This window comes from Pelodiscus sinensis, chromosome 5 (genome assembly GCF_049634645.1).
Source record: "Pelodiscus sinensis isolate JC-2024 chromosome 5, ASM4963464v1, whole genome shotgun sequence".
NCBI classification, from domain to species: domain Eukaryota; kingdom Metazoa; phylum Chordata; order Testudines; family Trionychidae; genus Pelodiscus; species Pelodiscus sinensis.
Window position 1 is genome coordinate 80380591 of NC_134715.1, and position 24791 is coordinate 80405381.

General features: G+C 42.0%; 1 protein-coding gene across 2 annotated transcripts in view; it reads left to right on the forward strand.

Annotated features, from left to right (window-relative positions):
• Positions 1-24483, forward strand: part of FGL1 (fibrinogen like 1) — a 34964-nt gene extending 10481 nt beyond the window's left edge. For both annotated transcript variants that reach the window (XM_014576244.3, XM_006128438.4), the window contains exons 3-8: positions 1843-2023; positions 6758-6917; positions 10246-10343; positions 12676-12764; positions 14383-14570; positions 19674-24483. In XM_014576244.3, the coding sequence (XP_014431730.2) occupies positions 1843-2023; positions 6758-6917; positions 10246-10343; positions 12676-12764; positions 14383-14570; positions 19674-19833 (876 nt within the window). In that variant the 3' untranslated portion in view covers positions 19834-24483. The remainder of the gene's footprint in view (positions 1-1842; positions 2024-6757; positions 6918-10245; positions 10344-12675; positions 12765-14382; positions 14571-19673) is intronic.
• Positions 24484-24791: the final 308 nt, after the last annotated feature.

Consider the following 24791-nt stretch of genomic DNA (forward strand, 5'->3'; position numbering starts at 1 on the left):
ATTCAGCATGATAACACTCAGCCTGCAGCCCATAACCTGAAAACAGGCTGCTCCCTAAGTGCATCTATGCTGCAGGGCTTAATTTGAAATAAGCTACGCAAATTGAGCTACATCAATTGCGTATCTTATTTCGAAATAGCTTATTTTGAAATAGGGAGTGTCTACACAACACTTATTTCAAAATAGAGCACTCTTCCTCCGACTTCTCTTATTTTTCGTACATTGAGGGTTGCAGGATTCGGAGTAAGAAGTCCTCCAGCTTGACAGTATTTTGACACTGTTTCGAAATAACTACCTGCTGTGTAGATGCAGACTAAGTTATTTTGGAATAGCGCTAGTTATTTCAAAATAGTGTTGCAGTATAGACGTATCCTGAGGGAGCAGCCTGTTTTCAGGTTATGGGCTGCAGACTGAGTGTTATCATGCTGAATTCTAAAAAGATGAATTGTGATGCTGCAATCTTCCTGCAAGAGAATTTGTTTTTATTTAATTTCTCTGTGTGCATGCTGTGAATGTAATAGCAGTGTTGTGAACTCACTTACCCTTAGGTACCCCACAGTGTTACGTCTACATAGCAGCGTTATTTCTGAATAACTGATTTTATTCCAAAATAATATGGTCGGTGTCTATGTAACAAGCAGTTATTTTGACATTATGCCAAAATAATGTGGAGCTGGAAGACTTCTTACTCCAAGTCCTGTAACCATCATTTTACAAGGAGTAAAGGAAGTTGGAGGAAGAGTGCTCTTTCTCAGACTTCCCGCTGTGTAAACAGCGCCAAAAGCCGAAATAAGCTATTTCAACAAGCTATGCAATTGACAGCTCCAATTGCATAGCTTATTTCGGCTTTAGCACTGATGTGTAGACATGCGCTATGGATATGTCTATGCTATGGCCTAAAGTTGAGTTAAGATACGCAACTTCAGCTACGTTAATTGCATAGCTGAAGTCGAAGTACCTTAACTCAACTTTTGGCGCTGTCTACACAGCAAGAAGTTGAAGGAAGAACACTTTTTTCCTTCGACTTCCCTTACTCCTTGTGAAATGAGGGTTACAGAAGCCAGAGTAAGAAGAGCATTATTTCAAAATTATTTTGAAATAACAGCTTGCTGTGTAGACACGTACTCTGTTATTTTGAAATAATCATGCAGTGTAGATATAGCTTTAGGTAGGAAGGCATGGTTCTCTATGCCTTGCTTTAAGCTGGTTTTGTCCAGAATGATTTTGATGTCACACATTGCTCTGATTCCCTGCTTTAAGAAGCTTGTACTCTAAAATTAAAGGAAAGGCTGATATAACAGAGTTTTGATGGCAAAGCTGAAGAAGTACTAGTGTCCAGAGTATACTTCCTGAGACCTTTGGGGATCTACAAGGTTTGGGGCAGATCCACATTACCTGTTGTCTGGTAACTAAACTCTGTCTCTGACAAAGATGTGGGAGAGGCAGTCTCTATGAAGGGATCCTTACAGTAACATTCTCCACCAGAGTCCCCCTCCTGCAGATTTTAATGTGGGAGCGGACCATCAATCCCCAGGATACAAAGTCTGTTCTCTAAGTGGTGTAACTTTTTTTTTATATATAAAATATATAAATGGACTATTATTTAAAGACTCCATGGAATAAGTTTTTTTTTTTTTTAAATAGAGGCCTGAGAAAATAATGGTGGATGGTTGGCCACCCTGGCTGTAATACAGTCAGTAACTTTACATAAACGTGGGGCAATAGGGCAAGCTAATCTTAATCAATTTCCACATTGATTGATAAGAGCTGGTTGTTAAATCAAGTGGTTTAATTATGCAAAATCACTGTGACAAATGTTAACTCTACATTTTTCCTCTCTAGACACTACAGAGTTGTTTTCAAGAGCAGCTCAGACTCAAGGCTCAGGTGAGACTTCTGGAGTATCGTGTGAAACAGCAGCAGGTAAAAATTGTGCAGCTCTTACAGGAAAAGGAGATTCAATACAGTGACCAGGAAGATGAAAACAGTTTTATTGATCTAGGAGAAAAAAGACAATATGCAGGTGAGAATTTATTTCTTCTATTCACATGGTGTCTTTGTTGGAACTAGTGCACGCGTTTTCATGGGCCAATATAACTGAAACTTCACATTTACAGATATGCTTTAAAATTCTCCCAGGAAACTGTGGCACCAAGACCTAGCATTCAGCTGTTACCCCAGCCTTTGTTGTCTTGAAATCAGATTGTGCAATGCGTTCTACATAGAGCTATGCCTTAAAACTGAAGTTGCTGTAGAACATGCAGCATGCTTTTTGAAAATGAGATTTTTTTTCCAGGAACATATTACACCCATGCTCTATATCTGTACTAGCTACCTGCTGTCTTCTGCGTAGATTTTAAGGTGACCTATAAAAATATAAGAATCCTAACAGTTACCTATTCAAAATGCCACCTTTCCCTCATTGTGTTACTGCTGCAGCTGTGGTCAATGATGACGTTCAAGAGGGAGCTTCCCACAATATAAAATAAAAGTTGCTGTTTTTCATGAGCACCTATTACAGGGCAAGCCCACTTATCCCTCGCAGGATAGGGATGTATGCGACTAATCGATTAGTTGACTAGCCAATAAGCAAAAGCTTATAGGCGAGTCGACACACTAGTTGACTAGTCACTTCCCTCCCCCCTCCCTTGCTGCCTCTATCAGAAAGAGAGGCAATAAGGTGAGAAGAGCGGTGCAGGGGGGAGCCGGCTTAAAACCCAATTCCCCCCAGCTCCAGTAAACGTACAAGAGTCCCTGCTGGGGCTCTTGTATATTTCAAAGCAGAAGCAATGCATGGGGCTCACAGCAGTGGGGGAGTCTGAGTCCCCTCTTGGTCCCAGGCTCCATGCAGTGTTTCAGTCTTTGAAATTCACAAGAGCCCCTTTTGGGGCTCTTGTGCATTTCAAAGGTGGAACACTGCACAACAATTCCACCTTTGAAATGTAGCAATAGCCAGGTGGGCTCTTGCTTCCTTTCAAAGTAGAAGCACCCTTATCGACTAATCGAACAGTCGATGGAAATTCCATCAACGATTCAATTAGTTGATTACTTTTAACATTCCAATCACAGGGTGGGGGGCAGTCAGGCCTATGAGGCCCTTCAAGTGGTGCTCAACCCCACTTGCTTACCAATTAGGAAAAGAGGGAGGGGCTATCCCTCCCCTCCTGATTATATCCAGATCTCATCCCTGGCTGTATGCTCTGGCTGCTCAAGTCAATAATCACACCCCTTCCTGTATGGCAGCATGATCTAGCAGCCAAAGTCAATGGCAATGCCCTTCTCTGCACAGCAATGTGTTTTAGCTGCCAGAATCAGTGGGGTGCAGGCAAGGATGAGGTAGGAGAACAAGGGCCCACCCTCTCCAACCGGTCTCAGCCCAGGGCTACCTCAGCAGTGGAGTGGTTCAATGTTTTCTTCCACATAGCCACTCTGAGCTACTTCCTACCAGTCTCTCCAGTACAGGCATCCCCAGCTCTTTCCAGGCTGGGGGCTTCTCTTACAGTTCCCCACTGACTGGCCTCTGTGTCTTAGTATTTCTGCAGGTCCTCCTCAGGAGCACCAGCATCACCTCCTTCGTCAGCAGCAGTAAGCCCTGAATGAGCTGCTCCACAGGCTTTTATACCTGTTCTCCAGCTCAAGCAAGCCCAGCAGGGTTGTGGGGACAGGTCTTACTCAGCGAGGTGGACAGGGTGAACCTTCGCAGCCCCAACATGGGGTTGGTACATTCTGTCACGAGGCCTCTCAATTTTGGACCTCACTGTCTCCCATCCCGGTCCAAAACAGCACTCTGTTGACATTAAAATTCTCAAAGAGGTGAAACTCTAATTTTAAAAGTATAATATCAGAAGGGAAATAATTTTCTACACTTTAAAGGACATGTTACAAATAAAATCTTTTTTTTAAAAAGCCACAACTATGGTCTGTTGTTTACAGCCACATTCTTTAGGAATATAAACAGAGCCTGAGCTAAGAGACTGAAGAGAAAAGGCAAGCCCTTCCAAATATGTTTTTTAATCATCATTTTCAGCTAAAGAATGAAACTAACTCCCAACTGTTTTCAATTTAATTTTAGGAACACCCAGCAATGCAATACTGTATGTTTTGATTTGAAGCTTACACACTAGCAGCTCAACCAGAGCACACAAAGCAAGACCATTTAGCACATAAATTAATAAAACTTTAGAATGTATTGCTGGGTGACCAGAAGCCAGTGCAGACTTCATATCACTTTTATTTGTATTCATGACCTTAGCTTTAGTTTGGCTGATGATTTCATTATTCAGCTAGCCTCCAGGGCTGTGTCTACATTGGCACCCCTTTCCAGAAAAGGGATGCTAATGTAGACTTCGGAATAGCAAAATCCGTGGGGGATTTAAATATCCCCCGCGGCATTTGCATTTACATGGCTGCCGCTTTTTTCCAGCTTGGGGATAAGCCGGAGAAAAGCGCCAGTCTAGACGTGATTCTCCGGAAAATAAGCCATTTTCCGGAGGATCTCTTATTCCTACTTTCAAGGAATCCCCCGCGGATTTTGCTATTCCGAAGTCTACATTAGCATCCCTTTTCCGGAAAGGGGTGCCAATGTAGACACAGCCCAGATGTTTTGTGGCAGTACATTTAGTTCTTTCAGGATCCTCCCCACAAATGTGATAGAGCTACCATGGTAGGAATAGGAGGTGACTTAAAGCCACCCTTTCACAAACCCTTCTGCCCTGTGTTGAGTTCCACTCACCTGTAATTGATCCTCTGATTTTGCTATCTTAAGGGTATTTGAGACATAAATAACAAATAGTCAGCTAGGGCTGCCACCTTTCTAATGGCTGGGAACTGCTCCCATCTTTGCCTTGTCCCCCAGGAGCCACCCCATCTCTCACTCCTTTCCTTGCTTCTTCCCATAGGGTTGCTACATCTGCCCACACATCTTAGGGAAAATAAACACAATCTGCACTCGAAGGGATTTTCATTGACGGATGTTCATTTGCACTTCTTCATTTCCATACATGTGCACACAGTGGGAGGTTTATTTCATAAGCACAGTTGTTCGGGGGAGCAGGGGAAGGGAGATCCCCCATTTGTATATACAGCTGGTTTGAAAGGGAGCACATTCTTAAGTACTTTGCAGATTTGGGGCTCTGAGAAAATCATGAGTGTTTGAAAATTTGAGGCTCTACTTTAATCTAATGAAACATTCTTTACATTCCTCCCATATACTCACATTATGTTTATATTACTCTCTTCTACCATAATCTGTTCAACCCCTGGCACAGCCATTTGTTTTTAAGATAAACTGTTTATTTTCTGGTCTCAGATGCTCTGGGGCTTTCATAAGGGAGAAAGAAAATAGTTCAGAACATTCCAAACTGGCCAACAAATGCAATTAAAAAAACCAAAATGTTGGCTGACTCTCAGGTTGAGATTCAGCCAACGTGTTCATAAAGTTTTCAGAGGTAAATCTTACAGTTAATCACCTCTATCCTTGCCAGGAAAAACAGAGAGTTGAAAATTATATGTCTTTCCTGTGTAACTGACAGCTTGGTAGTAGATTAGGTATAAAGAAAGAACTCCTTTCATGTAAAAATTAACTCGTAGGAGGAAAAAAATGTTCAATTATATCAGTATTCTGCGTTCATTGGGCCTGATTCTTTTGTTGCTTTGAACTTTAGTCAGTCACTTACCAATGCAAAGTGAGAACAAAATAGTATCAGATCAAAATAGAAACATGGTACATACTGAAGTGAGTGAGTTTGGACTCATTCTTCAAAAGGTGCAACAGTGTATCAGGTTCAATAGTTGTTGTTTTTCTCCTAGCAATGACAATTCTATCCTACTGTTTGTGGCAGTTCTATACTGTAGCCCCCTCAGCACATGGAATTCCGACTGAAGTTAGTGTGGCTACGTCTACACTGGCCCCTTTTCCGGAAGGGGCATGTAAATTTCACGAGTCGTCGTAGGGAAATCCGCGGGGGATTTAAATATCCCCCGCGGCATTTAAATAAAAATGTCCGCCGCTTTTTTCCGGCTTTTAAAAAAGCCGGAAAAGAGTGTCTAGACTGGCCCCGATCCTCCGGAAAAAGTGCCCTTTTCCGGAGGCTCTTATTCCTACTTCAAAGTAGGAATAAGAGCCTCCGGAAAAGGGCACTTTTTCCAGAGGATCGGGGCCAGTCTAGGCGCTCTTTTCCGGCTTTTTTAAAAGCCGGAAAAAAGCGGCGGACATTTTTATTTAAATGCCGCGGGGGATATTTAAATCCCCCGCGGATTTCCCTACGACGACTCGTGAAATTTACATGCCCCTTCCGGAAAAGGGGCCAGTGTAGACGTAGCCTGAGTGTTTTTGCATTTGGGGAGGTGGTTCAGAAATGTCCAGATCCTAATATAAGTCACACCAAACGTCCCTCAGAAATGACACTCTAAATCTTAGGATTTATGGCAGTGTAAGTAACAGCCAAATCAGGGCTGCCATATTTAATGACTATTGTAAAATGTGGGGGGAGAGGGTGGGTAACTTCTTTGAAGAAATGTCAGAACTGTTACATAATTTTACTGAATTGTACTTATAATAATAAATGAAAACAAAACACAAAGATCTATATAAAAACATTTCATGGGTATTTGCTGTGCACCATTCTTATATATAAGCTATATATTTTTACCATGCATTAATTATGTTGATGAAGGTCCCTCTTATGAAGCTTGTTTTCACTACTGTATTAAGTTATAGGACTGAAAAAATCTGTTTTCAACTGATACTTATAACCAGATTGTGCAGAGATCTACAACGATGGATATAAACGCAGTGGATTTTACAAGCTGAAATCTTTCCAGAGCCCTAGTGAGTTCCTCGCCTACTGCGACATGTCAGACGGGGGAGGCTGGACTGTTTTTCAGAGACGTTCTGATGGCAGCCAGAAATTTGATAGGTAGGTGTTGCAGCCAGTAGTTATGACTGCAAACAAACCACAGGCATCTGAGACCAGGTGGGACATATTAAATATTAACTCTCAACCTATGCTTGTAAGGGACTTTCTGCAGTGAAAAGAGAGGAATGATGATTTTGTATGTAAGCCACTAGATTGGAATGCTGAAGTTCTTGGTTCAATTCCTGACTTCGCATCAGACTCTTGGTGTGGTCCTTGGTAAGTTACTAGGTCCAATTTAAAGTAATTAAAAATTAACCTAACTTTAGATATCTTTTGCAAACAATCCACTGAAGGCTTTGGGATTACTCCTGTGCTTTAAGCTTGGCACATACTTAAATAAGATGCGGAATAAGGGTCTTAACTTTTCTGTTCTTCCTCTGTAAAATGAAGATAATAGCAAATACCTACCTCACAGTGTTGCAAGGATAAAATCAAATAATGTTTGAGGTGCCCTGATATTGTAATGATGTGGGGTAGGTAAGGACCTAGATGCTGTACCTAAGAATGGGGACAATAGACCTTAATTGGATGTAAGAGTTGTTGCTCCTTTCCCCCTTTGTCATGTTCAAATGAACTATGGCTCCACCCCTCTTATAAAAACACTAGCCTAATTATTTGTAGTTACACCACAGGTATATTAATTTCTAACTACTATATAGTGGGTAATTTGCTGCACTGTATACTTCCTTTTACAACAGTGTTTGAGGTGATTCAGATGTTCATAGAACCACTGTCCCACTGTGTGTAACTAAGTTCATTTTCATCTAATTAATAAACACTGAAATAGCATTTGACAAGTTGAAAGTTATGTGTAAATACTAAACTAAGGTATACTCTTTGAAAAAGAATATGAGACTGGTAGGCATATATTAAAAATAGCTGGAAAAAGGGGGCAGAGAGACTGTTCCATAGAAAACCATGTCTTTTCACTAAAAATTTGAAAACCAAAATAATTTGATTCAGAAATGACACTTCACTGAGTAGTAGTTTAGGTGCCTCATGCTTTTGTTCTCCTATATTGGTCAACTCCTGGCCTGGACTACATCTCTCATGATATACCACAGGAATGAGGGAATCTCTGGCTGTGGTGCATTATGGGCAATGGAGTCTGGCTGGTGAGCCAAACATATAGAGGAGAACGGGAGCATGAGGCAACTGAACTTTCTGTGTAGATTTTGTGTGCCTGGGTTTTGTTGTGGTTTGTTTTCTTATAACTTCATTTTCAGGAATGAAAAATTTAAACTTTCTATGGAAAGCATGTACTGCTTGGGGGATTATTGTGTTGAAAATCCATTTTTTCTGTCAATTTTTTTAACAACTGTCAACTAGTTTTAGTAAGTATTATTATCCTCCTTTTATAAATGGAGGAAACTTAGATACAAAGAAATTAGAGACATAGTAAGTCAATCCGAAAAAGGCAGGATGAGAAGTCAGTAGCTCAAAGTCCTGATTCCCAGCCTTGTGTTCAGTCTACCAGACCATACTGAGTCCCATATGGTTTTAATATTTTTACATAACTTAAACTCAGTTAACTTTAATGACGCTACATCCACTACACTGTTATCCATATGTTCTTGATAATCTTTGCAGTTTTATAACTTAGTCTGTAATAACACACTGTAGTAAATGAAGATCTTTTAAGGTCTGACACTTTGCTTACTCTTTTTACTTTTAGGGCTATGTCTATATTAGCCAGTTTTGCGCAAGAATATATGCAAATGAGGCATGAAATGAATATTGCTGTGCCTCATTTGCATACTTAATGAGCCTCTAAGTATGCAAATGAGGTGTGGCGATATTCATTGCCTTGCCTCTTTTGCATATGTTCTTGCACAAGACTGGCCAGTCTATACGTAGCCTTAGTGAGTACACCCTGTATTATCCATTATGTATAGCACAGGGCATGCTTAACTAACTTCTTTTAACAACTCTAAACTTCACTGCTAGTTATCACTACACTCACCAGTAATCAATACCTTAACATACAGAAACACAAGTGAATCTTGAGGCAAGTTCATTATTAACATATTTTCACGGTCATATATTGCCATTTTATGTGCCATATGCTAGCAGTGTATTTGATTTTATTGTTGGTTTATATCTACTCTATTTCACTACTGTATTTTTCCTTTTTAAATGCACTAACCACTGCTAGGAAAAGTTTTCTTCTGGAATCAGACTTCCTGAGTCAGTTGGAGCCTAAGTGTCAAGTTGTTCTCCACTTGACCCATGCTGAACCCAGTACTTGTATTCAGGGTTCATCAGATTTGGGTTCCATTGCATGACTGTGTGGCATTTCTAGTACCCCCTTCACTTTAGTATCTGGGCTCCAGAGAGAGACTCTAAGTGGAAGAGCTAATCAAGATGCGTGCCCCTAGCTTAAGTGTGGGAAAAGCAGGGTGATGCTAACGCTTACAAAACAATAGCAGCTGTGTGAGTTTCATAAGCTACTAAATCAAATCGCAGAGCATATTTCTGATGAAATGCTCTGTGGGACACACCTAAACATAAATTTTCATGCTATGGTCACCCAGTAAGTGTCTCTTAATTGTACAATTTTGAGAGATGGTTATTGGAATTTAAGCAAGTATGTTATGCAGAATGTCAGACAAGTGGTCATAAAGATACTTTCTGACCTTACAAACTATTTACTATAGCCATCTCAAGGCTGTGTTTCTGGGGGCTGTGCTTTAATTTGGGTTTCAGCTTGGGCACAAGAAACCTCTCACTTCTATACATACAAATCAGAAGTAACTTCATTTAAGTCAACAGAGTTACACTAGTTTAAAAAAACCCAGGGTAAGTGATGTCAGAATCATGCCCCAATAGTCATTCATTAGCAACTTGATATCATATAAGTCTAAGGTTAAATATGGTGTAGTTCCTAGAAAACTTAATACTCTCTGACTACGTCTAGACTGGCATGATTTTCTGCAAATGCTTTTAACTGAAAAGTTTTCCGTTAAAAGCATTTGCGGAAAAGAGCGTCTAGATTGGCACGGATGCCTTTTTCAAAAGTACTTTTTGCGGAAAAGCGTCCGTGCCAATCTAGACGCACTTTTGCGCAAAAAAGCCCCGATCGCCATTTTCACGATTGGGGCTTTTTTGCGCAAAACAAATCTGAGCTGTCTACACTGGCCCTCTTGTGCAAAAGCTTTGCGCAAAAGGACTTTTGCCCAAATGGGAGCAGCATAGTATTTCCGCAAGAAGCACAGATTTCAGACAGTAGGAAGTCAGTGTTCTTGCAGCTGCTTTTGCGGAAAAACTTGCCAGTCTAGATGCAGCCTCTTTGTTTATCCCAAATTATTAGTTTTAATTTTATTTTCAGAGTCTGGACTGACTATGAACAAGGTTTTGGGAATTTTGCTTCGGCAGATGGTGAATACTGGCTTGGAAATAAAAATCTTCACTATCTCACAAATCAAGGTAAGACTTGAACAGAAATATTTGTGTTCATTAGTGTCCTTTGCAATTCAGGCAGATTAGTTTATGCTTATTACTTTGCTCTTTCAGGACCAGGTTCTGATGCAGTTTGCACTAATGTAACTCCTGAGTCACACCCCTAGTCTGAATGGGATTGTTCAGAATTTACAACAGTGTAAATTACATCAGATTCTGGTTCTCCGTTCCTAATAAAGGATTCAAACTCTCATTGGATCAATGTGTCAATAGTGTGTAGATAGTCTCCACAGAAAATGCTTTGCAGTACATAAAGCCACCCTCCCCTAAACTCTCAAGTGATCCAGATCTTTCCTGAACTCAGCAGAACTGCATCGCTTTAACTGACTGTCATGAGCCTGTCAGTGAACTGCTTCAGTTCCATTTAATCAAGACTTGTAGTGGCCACATATGATATACAATCTGATTGACAGTGCGGGTCTGGGTGTTTTCTTATTTCTCCTATCTCTGGGAATGGTAACCTGAATCTTCATATTTTGAATAATTATAGACTGTTAATCTCTTAAACTACATCTACACTGCACAGTTATTTCAAGATACCAGAAGTATCCCGAAATAGCTATTCCGCATCTTTTGAGCACACCCGTTATTTCGAAATATAAGGGGCTCGCTATTACAACGTCCCTGCAAACCTCATTCCACAAGGAGTAAGGGACGTTTCAAAAGAGCAATTTTTTTCTAAATAAGTGCTGTGTAGACAGTGCACATTTTGAAACAAGTTATTTCGAAATTGACTCGAAATAAGTTACGCAATTTGCATAGCTCAAATTGTGTGGCTTATTTTAAGCTACGGGTGCAGTGTAGATGCACCCTTTTTGTCAACATATATACTCTAAGGACTTATCTGTACTTAAAACACTGCACTGGTGCATCTGCACCATGATAGCACTTCGGTGAAGATGTAATCTACAATTACAAGGCTGGTTTTCCCATCAGCATAGGTAATCCACCTCTGTGGGAGGTGGTAGTTACAATGGGAATTAGATTGGTTTGACTGCGTCACTCAGAAGTGTGCATTTTTCATACCCCTGAGCAATATAGTTATACTGACCTAATTTCCTAGAGTAGACCGCGCCTAAATTATTGGTTGTTAGTTCTTATGCTTCTATTTAATCTACTCATTCCTCTTCCCAAAACATTAAAAAAAAGCAGACTTCCTGACTTCTTCTGCTGACTGTGCACATTGGCACCATTGCCTTCATTGCTCTACCAACCTTTGAACATACTCTGTTCTTAGATCAGAAATCTAGGTCAATGGGTTGATGGGTATAAGTGCAAAAAAAAAAGAATTCTATGCATTCAGGGCCATATCTTCAGTTGGCTTCAATGTAACACCACTCCACTGAAGTAATTGGCATTATGTCCGTTCATACCATCTGAGAATTTGGCTCTGATTGTTTAATTTACTGATCTGCAGATGAGTCTAAGCTTCAAATTTTGTATTTGGATGCAAATACTCCCAAACTTTGAGGAAGGGCAAATCCAGGATTATAGAAGATACTCTTTCCCACTTTCATCAGCAACTCACAAATCTTACCAATGTAGGGGCTAACTGGTTTATAATGCAAAACTTGTACCAGGGTAACTCCATCTATTTCTGATACACATCAGCCTTGTATGTTTTGGGGAGGGAGAAATACTAGTAAAATTCATTTGAAATGTCTAAAGTTTACTCCAAGTATCGTGGATTGACATGCACTCACTTTTATAGACTTTCATGAGAAAATGTGACTTAACAGAGATGGTACATGATGGGGAACTTGTGGGTCATGTTCCTCTCCCCCATATTCGTTGCTTGGCTTGTCCTGAGTGTGCTCACATGGACTGACCATGTTCAGTAACACTGCTGATGCCTGATTCTCTCACTCTGTCATACTCTACTCTCCCACTGCCAACAGGCATAGGTTGTCCCTAGGCCTTAGCAATTATCTACCAATTAGCTTTTTGGCCTATGTGTGTGCTTCTATAAACCTTTGTATTTTCGCATTTACATATTTAAAAAGTTATGGGATAAATTCCCAATCACAACAATTTCTGTAAGAAACTAAAATTGTTCTGGAACCATCTTCTTTAAATTATACTCCTAAATTGTTGTAAAACAAGAAATAGCAAAAAATGCTTAAGTGGTGCAGAAAAAAAGAAGATAGTGTGGAATATATTTCAAGAATACAAATTATATTCAAGGTAGAAGAAACAAATACAGTTTTAATCTTTTTGTATGACACAGTGGCTTTATTCTGAGGAATGCTGAGAGCGGTTGATTTAATGTGAATAAACTTCTGTTGTTGTTTCTGTTAAGGTAACTATACCCTAAGAATTGATCTCTCTGATTTTGAAGGAGAACGGCGCTTTGCCCAATATAAAAGCTTCAGAGTTGCAGATGAAGAGGTAATATAACACTGAATATCTTCATTAATAAGTAAATTCTTTTTTTTAAATGAAAGCTTGGATTCTGTAGGCAATAAAAATATTTTAGCAGTCCATATAATTATATATGGTTTTCTAATATATCTTAGTAGTCAATTTTCTTCCTCACCAACATCTTGGAATTTTTGATTATGTAAGAACACATTGGTTTAAGTTCATAAATTGGTTTCACATTTTCATATTAATAATGTGGGTTACAACATTTTTACTTAAAATGTTCAACATAAAATGAAGTTTTTATTAAGCAAAATTAGCTCCATTACAGGGGAGTTAACAAAAAGAATACCGTTTGTTAACAAAGACCTTGATTCATCATGTGAATCATCATGTGAATCATCTGTGACTAATTTTAAACGTGTGTATCTTGTTAAAGTCAATTCACTAGGACTGTACATGGTTAAATTTAGGCAATACATAAGCATCTTACTGAATCGGAGCCAAATGGCCCAATTGTGCCTAATGCTGAGTGCGTCTTGGTAGGTTCTGAGTACAGACAGTCCCTGGGTTACATACAAGATAGGGACTGTAGGTTTGTTCTTAAGTTGAATTTGTATGTAAGTCGGAACTGGCTCCAGATTCAGCCGCTGCTGAAACTGATCAGCAGCTGACTACAGGAAGCCCTAGGCAGAGTTGCTCTGCCCCTGGTTTCCTGGAATCAGCTGCTGATCAGTTTCAGCAGCGGCTGAATCTGGACTCCTGGGACAGAACAGCTGGGGCACTGCCGGGTAGGTCCCCGCAGGACCAACCCGGCAGCACCCCAGCTGCTCTACCCCAGGCGTCCCACAACAAAAGCCTGGTCTGCTGGGGGGGGGGGGTGCACTAGCTGCGCCCCCTCCCCCCCCAGCAGACCAGGGAGACCCGAGCAAAGCCGTGACGGCGCAGAGGTCCCGCCGCCTCTGCGGCTTTGCTCCTGTCTCCCTGCTGTGCTGGAGGGGCGTCCCCCCCAGCACAGCAGGGAGACCCGAGCAAAGCCACACAGGCTGCGGGGAGACAGGAGCAAAGCCACAGAGGCGGGGGACCCCGCCGCCTGTGCAGCTTTGCTCGGGTCTCCCTGCTGTGCTGGGGAGTCCCCCCCCCAGCACACCAGGGAGACTCGGAGCAGCTTTTCTCGCCCCGGAGGACGCGGTGGTGGGACCGCTGCGCTCTGGGTGGTTCCGCCGCCCGCGAGCTCCGGGGCAAGAAAAGCCCCGTTCGTAAGTGCGGATCCGACGTAAGTTGGATCCACCTAAGTCGGGGACTGCCTGTACTCTGAAGAACCACTAATATAAAATGCTATTGTTTCGAAGGCAGTGAGAGTTAAAAGTATTCAATGGCTTATAAAAGCCACTCAGCATCTATCAGAATTGAACCCTAAAAGCCTGCTTTATGGCCAGGTATTTAAAGTTCTTCAAAATTCTTTTGTTTTACTGAGCATCCTCCCAGTTGCCTTTTATACTGTGTTTAAATGGCAAGTACTAAAAGGCATGCCATTTTTAAAGTTATGCTAAATAATGGAAAGCTTATATTTCCTAGTTAATACCCTATCCTTGTTAATAACATCCATAGGTGAGTCTAATTTTTTCTCCCCGTTTTTCATTAGAGTTCATACCAGCTAAGCTGTGGTGAATACTCTGGCACTGCTGGTGACTCCCTTACTGGAGGTTTTCATCCTGAAGTGAAATGGTGGGCTGATCTCCGAGGAATGAAATTTAGTACACGAGACAGAGACAATGACAACTATGAAGGGAACTGTGCTGAGGAGGACACATCTGGTTGGTGGTTTAACAGGTAGGTATTTCATGAGAATACCAATACTAGTATTCTGATATCTCCTGAGTATCTAAATGAATCTGTTCTAGACAAATAATGTGGCTAGACAAATAATGCAATCTAGTCACCCATGGTGAGTAGATGGCAACCCGGAAGAGCCGGTTTCGGGCTATCTGCGCATGCACAAATGTCACATGCTATATGACAAGTTACTGCTAGTGTAGGGTAAAGATGTTAAGGACTAGTCAACTATCTTCGCATGTGCAGATAGCCCGAACCCGGCTCTTCCGGGTTGCAATCTACTCACCATGGGTGAATAGATTGCATTATTTGTCTAGCCCTGCTTATTGGATAGTCGAGTCAACTAGTCGATTCTCTTGCTGCCTCTATCAGATAAAGGCAGCAAATGGGGGCGGGAAGTGGGTACTTCAAAATGGCAGTGCTGCATGGAACCTGTACCCAGGCTCTGTGTGGTGCTGCCCCTTTGAAATGCCGCAGCGGCATTTCAAAGGGACAGCACCACACAGAGCCTGGGATCAGTTGTGTAGCGCTACCCCTTTGAAATGCCACCACAGCATTTCAAAGCGGCAGTGCCGTGTGGAACCTGAGGTTAGCTGGGGACTCGCTACCTGACCCTGGGCTCCCTGCAGCATTTCTGTGGAACCCGGAGTCAGCTGGAGAGTCCCCAGCTGATCCTGGGCCCTGTACAGCACCACTGCCTTGAAATGCCGAGCAAAGCCCAGGATCATCTGGAGACTCCCCAGCTGATCCCGGGTTCTGGGGAAATGCCACACAGAGCCTGGGGAGTCCCCATGCGCAGCTTGGAGTCCCCGGCTGACTTCAGGCTCCATGAGGGCACTTCCGCTTTAAAATGAACAAGAGTTCCCACTGCAGACTCTTGTACATTTCAAAGCTGTGGGGCTCTTGTGCATTTCAAAGAGTAAGCACTCTCCTGGACCCTGGAGTCAGAGGGACTTCCTGCTGGCCCTGAGCAGCACGCAGAGTTCTGCATTCCTCATTTGAAATGTACAAGAGCCCTAGCAGGGCCTCTTGTACATTTCAAAGGAGGAAAGCGGAAGTGTCTATCAACTAGTCCAGTAGTTAATGAAAATTCCATCAACTATTCAACTAGTAAATTACTTGTTAGTTAACATCCTTAGTGTAGGGATGTAAGCAACTAGTCAACAATCCGATAAGCAAATGCCAATCAGATAGTTGACTACTGACTTGACTAGTTGCTTCCCCACCCTTGCTCCCTCTAACAGAGAGAGGCAGCAAGGATGGGGAGCAGGATCCGGTGATGAGGGGAGCCAGTTTAAAAGCCAGTTCCCCCCAGCAACATCTCTGTGGGAAGAAGGGGAAGAGGCAAAGCAGGAAATTGGCAGCACTTCTGCCTTTGAAATGCAGCAAGGGCAGCCCTGCTCTTGCTACATTTCAAAAGCAAAGCGCCACAGGGAGCGCAGGGCCAGCAGGGAACTCAAACATTCCCCCACTAGCCCACACTCTGTGCTTTTGAAGAGCTCTGTGCCCTTTGAGTGCCCCACGGGCCCTGCGCTCCCAGCAGTGCTTCCACCTTTGAAATGTGCTACATTTCAAAGGTGGAGGAGCCCTTATAGACTAATCAAATAGTCGATGCAAATTACATTGACTATTCCATTAGTCGATTAATCTAAATTTAACATCCTTATTCTAGTGATTGAGTTAATAGATATCTATCTGTTGGGGGAACCATTTTTCCCCTCACTTCATAGGGTCATTATCTTCTCATCAAGAGGGGAATACATTCCTTTAACTAGGGTTCTTCTTAGAGTGATTATTCTGAGAAGGACATTTCCTTAAATATGATGAAGGTTCAGAAAAGGACAACAAAAATGATTAGGGGGTTTGGAACAGCTGCCATATGAAGAGAGATTTAAAAAATCTGGGACTTTTCAGCTTAGAAAAAAGACTAAGGGGGGATATGATAGAGGTCTATAAAATCATGACTGGTGTGGAAAACGTCAATAAGGAAAAATTATTTACTTGTTCCCCTAATAAAAGAACTGGGGGGGGGGTCACTAAATGAAATTAATAGGTAGCAGGTTTAAAACAAACAAAAGGAAGTTTTTCTTCACACAGCTCACAGTCAACTGTGGAACTCCTTGCCGGAGGATGTTGTAAAGACCAGCACTTTAACAGAGTTCAAAAAAGAACTAGATAAATTCATGGAGATTAGATCCATCAATGGCTGTTTGTCAGAGGCAGGAAAGGGATGACAGAAGAGGGATCATGTGGCGATTACCTGCTCTGTTCACTTCCTCCGGGGCATCTGGCATTGGCCACTGTCAGAAGACAGAATACTGGGTTAGAGGGATCTTTGGTCTGACATCGTATGGCTATTCTTAAAGGCAACATTTTTAAAATGTAACATTTCTTATACTTCTATATGCAAGCTGACATAGAAGATTAAACATAAATGATAAATAACTTTAGCTTTGAATATATAGGAATCCATCCATACAAGTTATCTTGAATAATAAGATAAATATAGCTGCAATATATAATATATAGCTATAAAATACAGTTCAAAGAAGCCTATTATCACAATGAGATCTCAGTTCTCTTGGCAGGAATTGCCAGGCAGGATCAGCTACAGTCTCTCTCTCCCTCTCCCCTCCCATTTTAACCTCTCACTTCCCAGAATTCACTAGCACTTGCCTAACTTATCCCAGTCCTTCTAAGGACAGTCACATAACATGTAGTCACCTAATAGTTTTGTTTCAAGATTAATTTTATCTTTTACTATATGCTAGGGAAGAATCAACATAACAGATTTTGCAAGAAATTGGGATATAATATTGTAGGTAAACCACAGGTTGTCTGCGTTTCTACTTAAAGCTACAATTACAGCTATACAAAAAAATTCATTATGATCCTGCTCCAATGAACCTCCAGCCCTTAAATTGCATAGGATTGTGAGAACATATCACTGCTTACATGGGTGATGAAGCACCAATAACTATTAGTCAATTGAGTCCATTTTTCTCATAAATAATCTCTAATAGGCTCAGGCAAAAAGCATTATATCTTTGTGGAAATAGCTGCATGACAGAATTTGACAGTTCTCTTTATCTATTGTACTGTTGTGATGTGTCATATATATGCCACGGACAGCTAGCTTACAATGCAGGTTTCTATTAGCTGTGGGTCTTTTTCTCTCAAAGTTATAATACTGTCTTGTATTGTAGCAACTCTGTTCAGGGTTAAAGAGGAAAGCTGCTAATGAAGTTACCCCACCGCCTAGCTTCTGCCATTTTGTTGAGTAAGCACTTACTACTGAAGTGCACACTGAATCACTCAGCAGAATGCTTGCAAAGTTTAGTATTCTGCCTGTACACAAGAACAAAGCAGGCAGGCACAATGCAATGAAAACATTCAGAACACTCATTTGTCACGAACACATTAGCAATCATGGGAAGAACCAGTGGCCTGGATTGGTTTATATAGGCTCTCCCATCTGGGTAGAAATTTGTTTTTCATTTTAAAATCTGTTGAAATGCAGTTTTTGTCTTAAAAGGGGGGGGGGATCAGGAAAGCAATAGGAATGGAAATAGGCTATTTCTGAAGTACATGAGCCTGCCAGGTTTGGCAGTGTAACTTTAAAAAAGCACACCTTTATGAATTTCTATTTTACATAAGCTGAAAAACTAACATTGAATCAATCATATGCCAGTTGTGTTTCTTCTTCATGTCTAGCTATTCTTTGTCCAGACTGATACATGGTATTTGTCTATATTTGCAGTTGTGCTTTTTTGGCTCCCCAGCACCAATTTAAGAGCTGTTATCCTTGGCTCATGGTACTTGCAACAGAATCCACTTTTGGCTGTTTCCCACCAAAAGAAGGAAATGCAGTTAAAGGAGTCCATAAGGAAGTCCAGTAGCTAGTCACTCTGTTACCTGCTATGTCTTTGCTATGGAAGTTTGTGCTTGAGTGAGCAGTTCAAAATAAACCATTCTGAAAAACAAAGCCACTTTTTATATCTGCAGATTGTGAATTTTCAGCCTATAAATGGCATGATTCAATTAATAAAATGTTTGAAATCAACAGCTAGCTACATAACAATTTTAATATTTGGCCTTTATTATTATTGCATCAATTTCAGACTTTTGTAACTGTTAAGTGTAAACATGTGCAAACATACCTAGAAAGACTAACATTTACCACTAATTATATCCTTAAGGCTTATCATTGATTTTCTTTTTTAATTCTTCCTAAATGCTGCTTTTATTCCATCCTAATGTGCGACAACTAGCTACCAATAACAAAGTACTAATCTGGAGCTACAAAAGTTACACAGATTTGCTACAATAACTTAGAGAATAAATTGTTTAATTGTCTATGTGTCCACAAGCATCAAGCCTCCTCCTCCTTCATGGAAACAAAATTAATGGTGGGAGAGGCTGCAGCATGGCAAAGTATTTCTCTGACAGTTACAAATGTAACTTGTACTGTGTTCAAGAGTCCAAGAAGGATGCCAATTAAAATGGCAACGCTGATGATCCAGCTATTGGAGGATTGCCAGAATGTCTATATTTAACTTGAAAACAGATTTCATATTTTCCAACAAATATGAAATCAGCCATTTAACAACTGAACTGATGGTGATTATTCTCATTTTTGCACGACAACCCAAGTGTTGGCACTTAATACAGGATTTAGAGCAATTGCTCCAAAACAACAGAGGAACTATGCCACGTTCCTTTCACAAAGTTTTTATTGCCACGTATCCTGGTTGCTAGGTATGATCTTAACAAGTCTGCAAACATTCTTTAGTGAGGGAGATTAGCAGGCAAAATGTCAGGGAACTAATAGTGTTAACGGAATGGAATCAAGGAACAAAAGAATTTTTTGTTTTGAAGCCACTAAGAACCCTTGAAATTGTGCCCTAATTTAGCCTTTATTGTTTAGTGCCATTGAGCCCCATGAATGCAGATTCTTGCAGCTGTCAAACTAGACTGTCATCAACATTGTGATTTCTTTGGCTCATGCAATAACTACAAATCCCTGTAGCTTTTGGACAAAACAGATTTGTTAAATTAACATGAATGTCTTATTTTTGTTTTCCCTTTCTTTCCCACCAGGTGTCACTCTTCCAACCTGAATGGTGTGTACTACAAAGGACCTTATACAGCTAAGACAGACAATGGAATTGTTTGGTACACATGGCATGGGTGGTGGTATTCTCTGAAATCTGTTGTCATGAAGGTCAGACCGGCAGATTTTGAACCTAATGTTGTTTAAGTATCTAGTTAATATAATTCATCTAGTTAATCTTTTAGCAAATACATGCAAATTAAACCAGTGGGCAGGTTCTTTCCCTCCCATCCTCAGCCCCAGAAACCTGTATAAATCTGGAATAACTTCATTAAAATCATTGGTGTTTCATGGCTATACGTGAAAATAGAATCTGGCTTTGAATCGGGAGATACAAATAATGTGCATGGGATTGAAGACTGGACAAAATTCTCTCTGGGTTTATGGCAACTTCCATCTCTAAAATACTTAGCAGTAGGTTCCTAGAAGTATCAGGAACTTCCAGGTGCCAAAGTGGGTGGTATTGGTCAGGAAGAAGGAGTGCATTACTATTGTAGCTTCTGATGGTGAGGCTCCTTTGGATTCCCTAGTGCCGTGGCCACCAACCAGTAGATCGCGATCTACCGGTAGATCTCGGAGGCTCTAAGAGTAGCTCTTGAGCCCTCTCTGAACTTCCTCATTTGAGGAGCAGCTACTCACCGAGCAACAGCACAGGTGAGTAGCTGCGAGAAATGGTGCGATTTTTTTTTTTTTTTAAGTAGCAGTATAAGGATTGGGGATAGCAAGTGATGGAGAGGAGGAGACTAGAGAGGGTGGGGTTTCAAGGAAGGGGCGGGGCGGTAGCTCTTGGCTTGGTCTGTCATTTAAAAAGTGATCTTGGGTGTAAAAAGGTTGGAGACCACTGCCCTAGTGGAATTTAAAGCAGTTTACAGAGGCAGAACCTCTGAAGGATAACAGTGGGAATATCATCTGCCCTCTCTTAGGACACAAGAGATTAGGTTGCACAAAGGTGCAATTGGTACCTTCTGGGAACTAGGGGTACAGGAGCAGGTGCCAAATTGGTCCACACTGTTTTGGATTTTTTTTCATTTGAAAACCATTTCTATCTAAATATTTATCAAATATTTATAAAAATAAATTCATTATATTGTCTTAAAAAGCAATGCGACTACGTATTACACACAAAAATAACATTCCAAGAATGTTAGGGGTGATCAGTACACAAAATGGACCATGTCTGGGAATGAATCTTAGTTGTGAAGAGTGAATGTGGTGTTTGTAGGATACCTGTGTCATTTGTTGCAGAGATTGGAAGATGTATAGTGAAGGAGGCAGAACTCTGGAAGAAGATTGTCTTGTGGCTAAGACACTTTGGTAGAATTTTCTAGGCTAGCATAGAGTTCTTCTGTGATGTTGGCAAGCTTTTTAAACCAAATTTTTCACACATGGCCATTAATAAAGTATTCCTCATTTTCTGAGTGCCTGAGTAGAGCAATTGTAACCCATACATCTCTTAGGTGTAGTGTACTGTCCCATCTAATGGCACCGAGACTACTTACAGAAAGAGTAATGAATCTGCTCTACAGCCGAAGTTGTGAGCCAGCTGGCTTCTAGCTCATGTGGTAGAGGCATATGCACTAAGCTCCAGAAGTCTCAGGTTCAGTTCTGCCTCTGTGTTACACACTTACAACTGCAATTGAAGCCAATGGCAATTGTGCTTTGAACATACAGAGTGTGATATAACTCCAAGTACTCTGAAAGATCACATCCTAGTTGTTTCAAACTGAGTAGCCAAAATTAGTGGACAAAGGGGAGCTGGAACCATTTGTGTAATGGGGGTGCTGAGAGCCAGTGAACCAAATTAAAAATCCTGAATCCATTTCAATTCAGAGGTTACTGCTATATCCCCCAGCACAGCTAGTTTCAGCACCTATGAGTGGGCATGCTGTGTACTGAATGGGGCAGAGGTTCAGTGGAAAAAAGTATGTATAATCCTGTAATTAAAGACTGTATTATAGTACATAGGCACAAGGGAGCCAAATTAAGGTTATTTGGGCAATTTTGGTTCTGGGAGTACCTAATTTTTGAGTGTTTGTTTCAGCAAACTTAACATTCTTTTAATGTCATTTTTGTGTGTGTAATTTTGAAAAAAAGCTGAACACCTGCTGCTCCCAGCATTTCCATCATGACACCCAGCAGGGTTGGAACCTTTAGATCCACTGCACAGACACCTGCCACTTGAACTCATGAAGTAATCGATAATAGTATCCATTTGCCTTCTGTCTGAACTAGTGACTAGTGGGGAGATGAAACACACCTTTTCCCAGAGGGTTTTGCAGATATGTGCAGACAGCAAAGGAATAATGGGACTTAGAAATCTTGACTTTCAGTCTAAGTTCTGAAGTATAGCATGTTTCACAGGTAACACAGACTCTTGTGAGCCTTTCAACAAGACTGGCCTCTTCTGTCACTGTTCTATTTAGCCTGTACCTTTTCCAGTCCTAGCTGTTCCCTTTCTTGCAGATCCTTTCCTAACTAGTCCCAGTCTAGATCTCCCCCGAGTCCTCACTCCACTTCCCACTGTCCTTGCCCACTCAGATCCAGACTCCCCCTTCCAAGACCCAGTCTTCTCCTGTCTGACTTGCTATTCCAGTTTCCTTTCTCAATCCGTCCCATTGTTCACATACTCCTCTCCCACAGGCTTCTCATCCAATCTCAACATAGCACCCCTCTCCTTCCCCTGGATTCCAATTCTGCTAATCTCAGTCCCCCTCACCAGGGTCCTTGTTCCAATCTACTCTCTCATACGCTGACCCTCCCCCTCCCAAATCTGGCTCTTGACCCTTCTGCATTCAGGTGAGGAAGTTTCTTCCCCCAACTGTTTGGGGGCCTTAAGGGGAAAGCTCACAAGCCCAGTAGAGAAAGCTTTCCTGATAACAGCCAGCCACAGCAGCCAGAAGAAGCAAATTCAGGCAAAGTATTACTCTGCCCCCGTAGCTATGCAATGGAGTAGGAAAGCAGAGAGAGTGATTGGATAATTGAACTACAAAGCCTACTGGTCATGTGTAAACAGACTTTTCAAAAGCTTATCATTTGGCCAGATCTGGGTGGGTTTTTTTTTCTTTAAGAAAAAGCAAAAGATACATCCCGGACTTATATTTTTCATGTTCCTGTTCCAAAGCATTGCAGTACTAGAGCTTTTCAACTGAACAGCTGTAAGAATTGTTTAATCTCATTGTAGGAAATGGCTAAACTGTTTTTGATTAAACTTGCCTCTCCTTTCTTTGTCTAAAAAAGAAAGAAGAAAGTTAGCCTCAGGCAGATATCCAGCATGGAAAAAAAATCAGCCCAAACAGTTCAAGTTTGGCAAAGCTATAACCATCAGACAACAAGATCTTACAATGGAAGTACAGGCAGTCCCCGAGTTACGCGGATCCGACTTATGTCGGATCCACAGTTACGAACAGGGTTTGCTGCCTGTCTCCCTGGTCTGCTGGACACCAGCAGACCAGGGAGACGGGAAGCAAAGCCTCTGAGGATGCCAGCAGTGGGACAGCCGCGGCACGTCTGGGCTGTCCGCTGCCCGCGTGCTCCACGGCTTTGCTCCACGTCTCCCCAGACCAGGGAGACAGGGAGCAAAGCCAGGGAGCATGTGGGCAGCGGACAGCCCAGGCGCGCCGCGACTGTCCCGCTGCCGGCGTGTTCAGCAGCTTTGCTCCCCGTCTCTCTGGTCTGCTGGAGACCAACAGACCAGGGAGACGGGGAGCAAGGCAGAGCAAAGCCGCGGAGCACGCGGACAGCCCAGATGCGCCACGGCTGTCCCGCTGCCGGCGTGCTCCGTGGCTTTGCTCCGCATTGCTCCCCGTCTCCCTGGTCTGCTGGAAACCAGCAGACCAGGGAGACGGGGAGCAAAGCCACGGAGCATGCGGGCAGCAGGAGAGCCGCGGCGCATCTGGGTTGTCCCGCTGCCCCCGTGCTCCGCGGCTTTTCTCCGGATGCCTGTGGTACAGCAGCTGGGGCGCTGCCGGTTGGTCCCGTAGCGCCGCTCTGGGCACTACTGGACCAACCAGGCAGCATCTCAGCTGCTCTGCCCCAGGCGTCCTGATTCAGCCACTGCTGAAACTGACCAGCGCTAACTACAGGAAGCCTGAGGCAGTGTTGCTCTGCCCCGGGCTTCCTGGAATCAGCCGCTGATCAGTTTCAGCAGCAGCTGACTTGGGGATGCCTGGGGTTCTTAAGTTGAATCTGTATGTAAGAACTGGCGTCCAGATTCAGCCTGTTGAAACTGATCAGCGGCTGATTCCAGGAAGCCCAGGGCAGAACAACTCTGCCTCGGGGTTCCTGTAGTCAGCCGCTGGTCAGTTTCAGCAGTGGTTGAATCTGGATGCCAGTTCCGACTTACATACAGATTCAACTTAAGGACTGTAGGTTTGTTATCTTGTACGTAACCCGGGGACTGCCTGTATTAAGTAACCTTAACTAGAGGGTGTTGTTACCATCTCCTCCTATAACAGAGCTGATGCTGAAGTTCTTTTCGTACAGAATTCCTATTGCCTCAAAAGTGAGTTCCATGTGCCAAGTGGCTACAGAATGAAGCCATAGCATAGGTGTTACTATAGTCAGAAACTTTTTTTTAAAAAGAAGCTTAATTAGCTCTTTTCTTTAGAATCAATATTATATCTAGGTCTCTATTCTGTTCTGGAACTCTGTTGTAGCCAGTGCTGTTGAGATCCTTATATCATGCTCCTCATCTGAACACTTTTCTGTCATCATCACATGTAACATAGCTCAGACTTTGTATGAGTGAGCTATATATTTCAACTACATCATGTACAATAAACACATTCTGTAATATCACATCTAGTTTGTCATATTTTATTCACTGGGAAAAAAGGAATAAGAGGTAGAATTCCTACGGGATTTAGAACAAGCCAAAATGAGTGAATGTGGCCAACATGATGATTTTCCCCATATTGTCCTCCAAAATAAGTGAAAGTTGACTCTAGTTTATTCTCATTTCATACCCTATGATGGCAGAGAGATTCTATCTTATTTTACAGTCAGTATGTCTAGACTTGAAATACTAAACCTGACTTGCTTTTGCCAGCAGACTTCCCATTGCTGGTTCAGTAGCAGAAAAGCTATTTGACAGAGACCTGGACTTG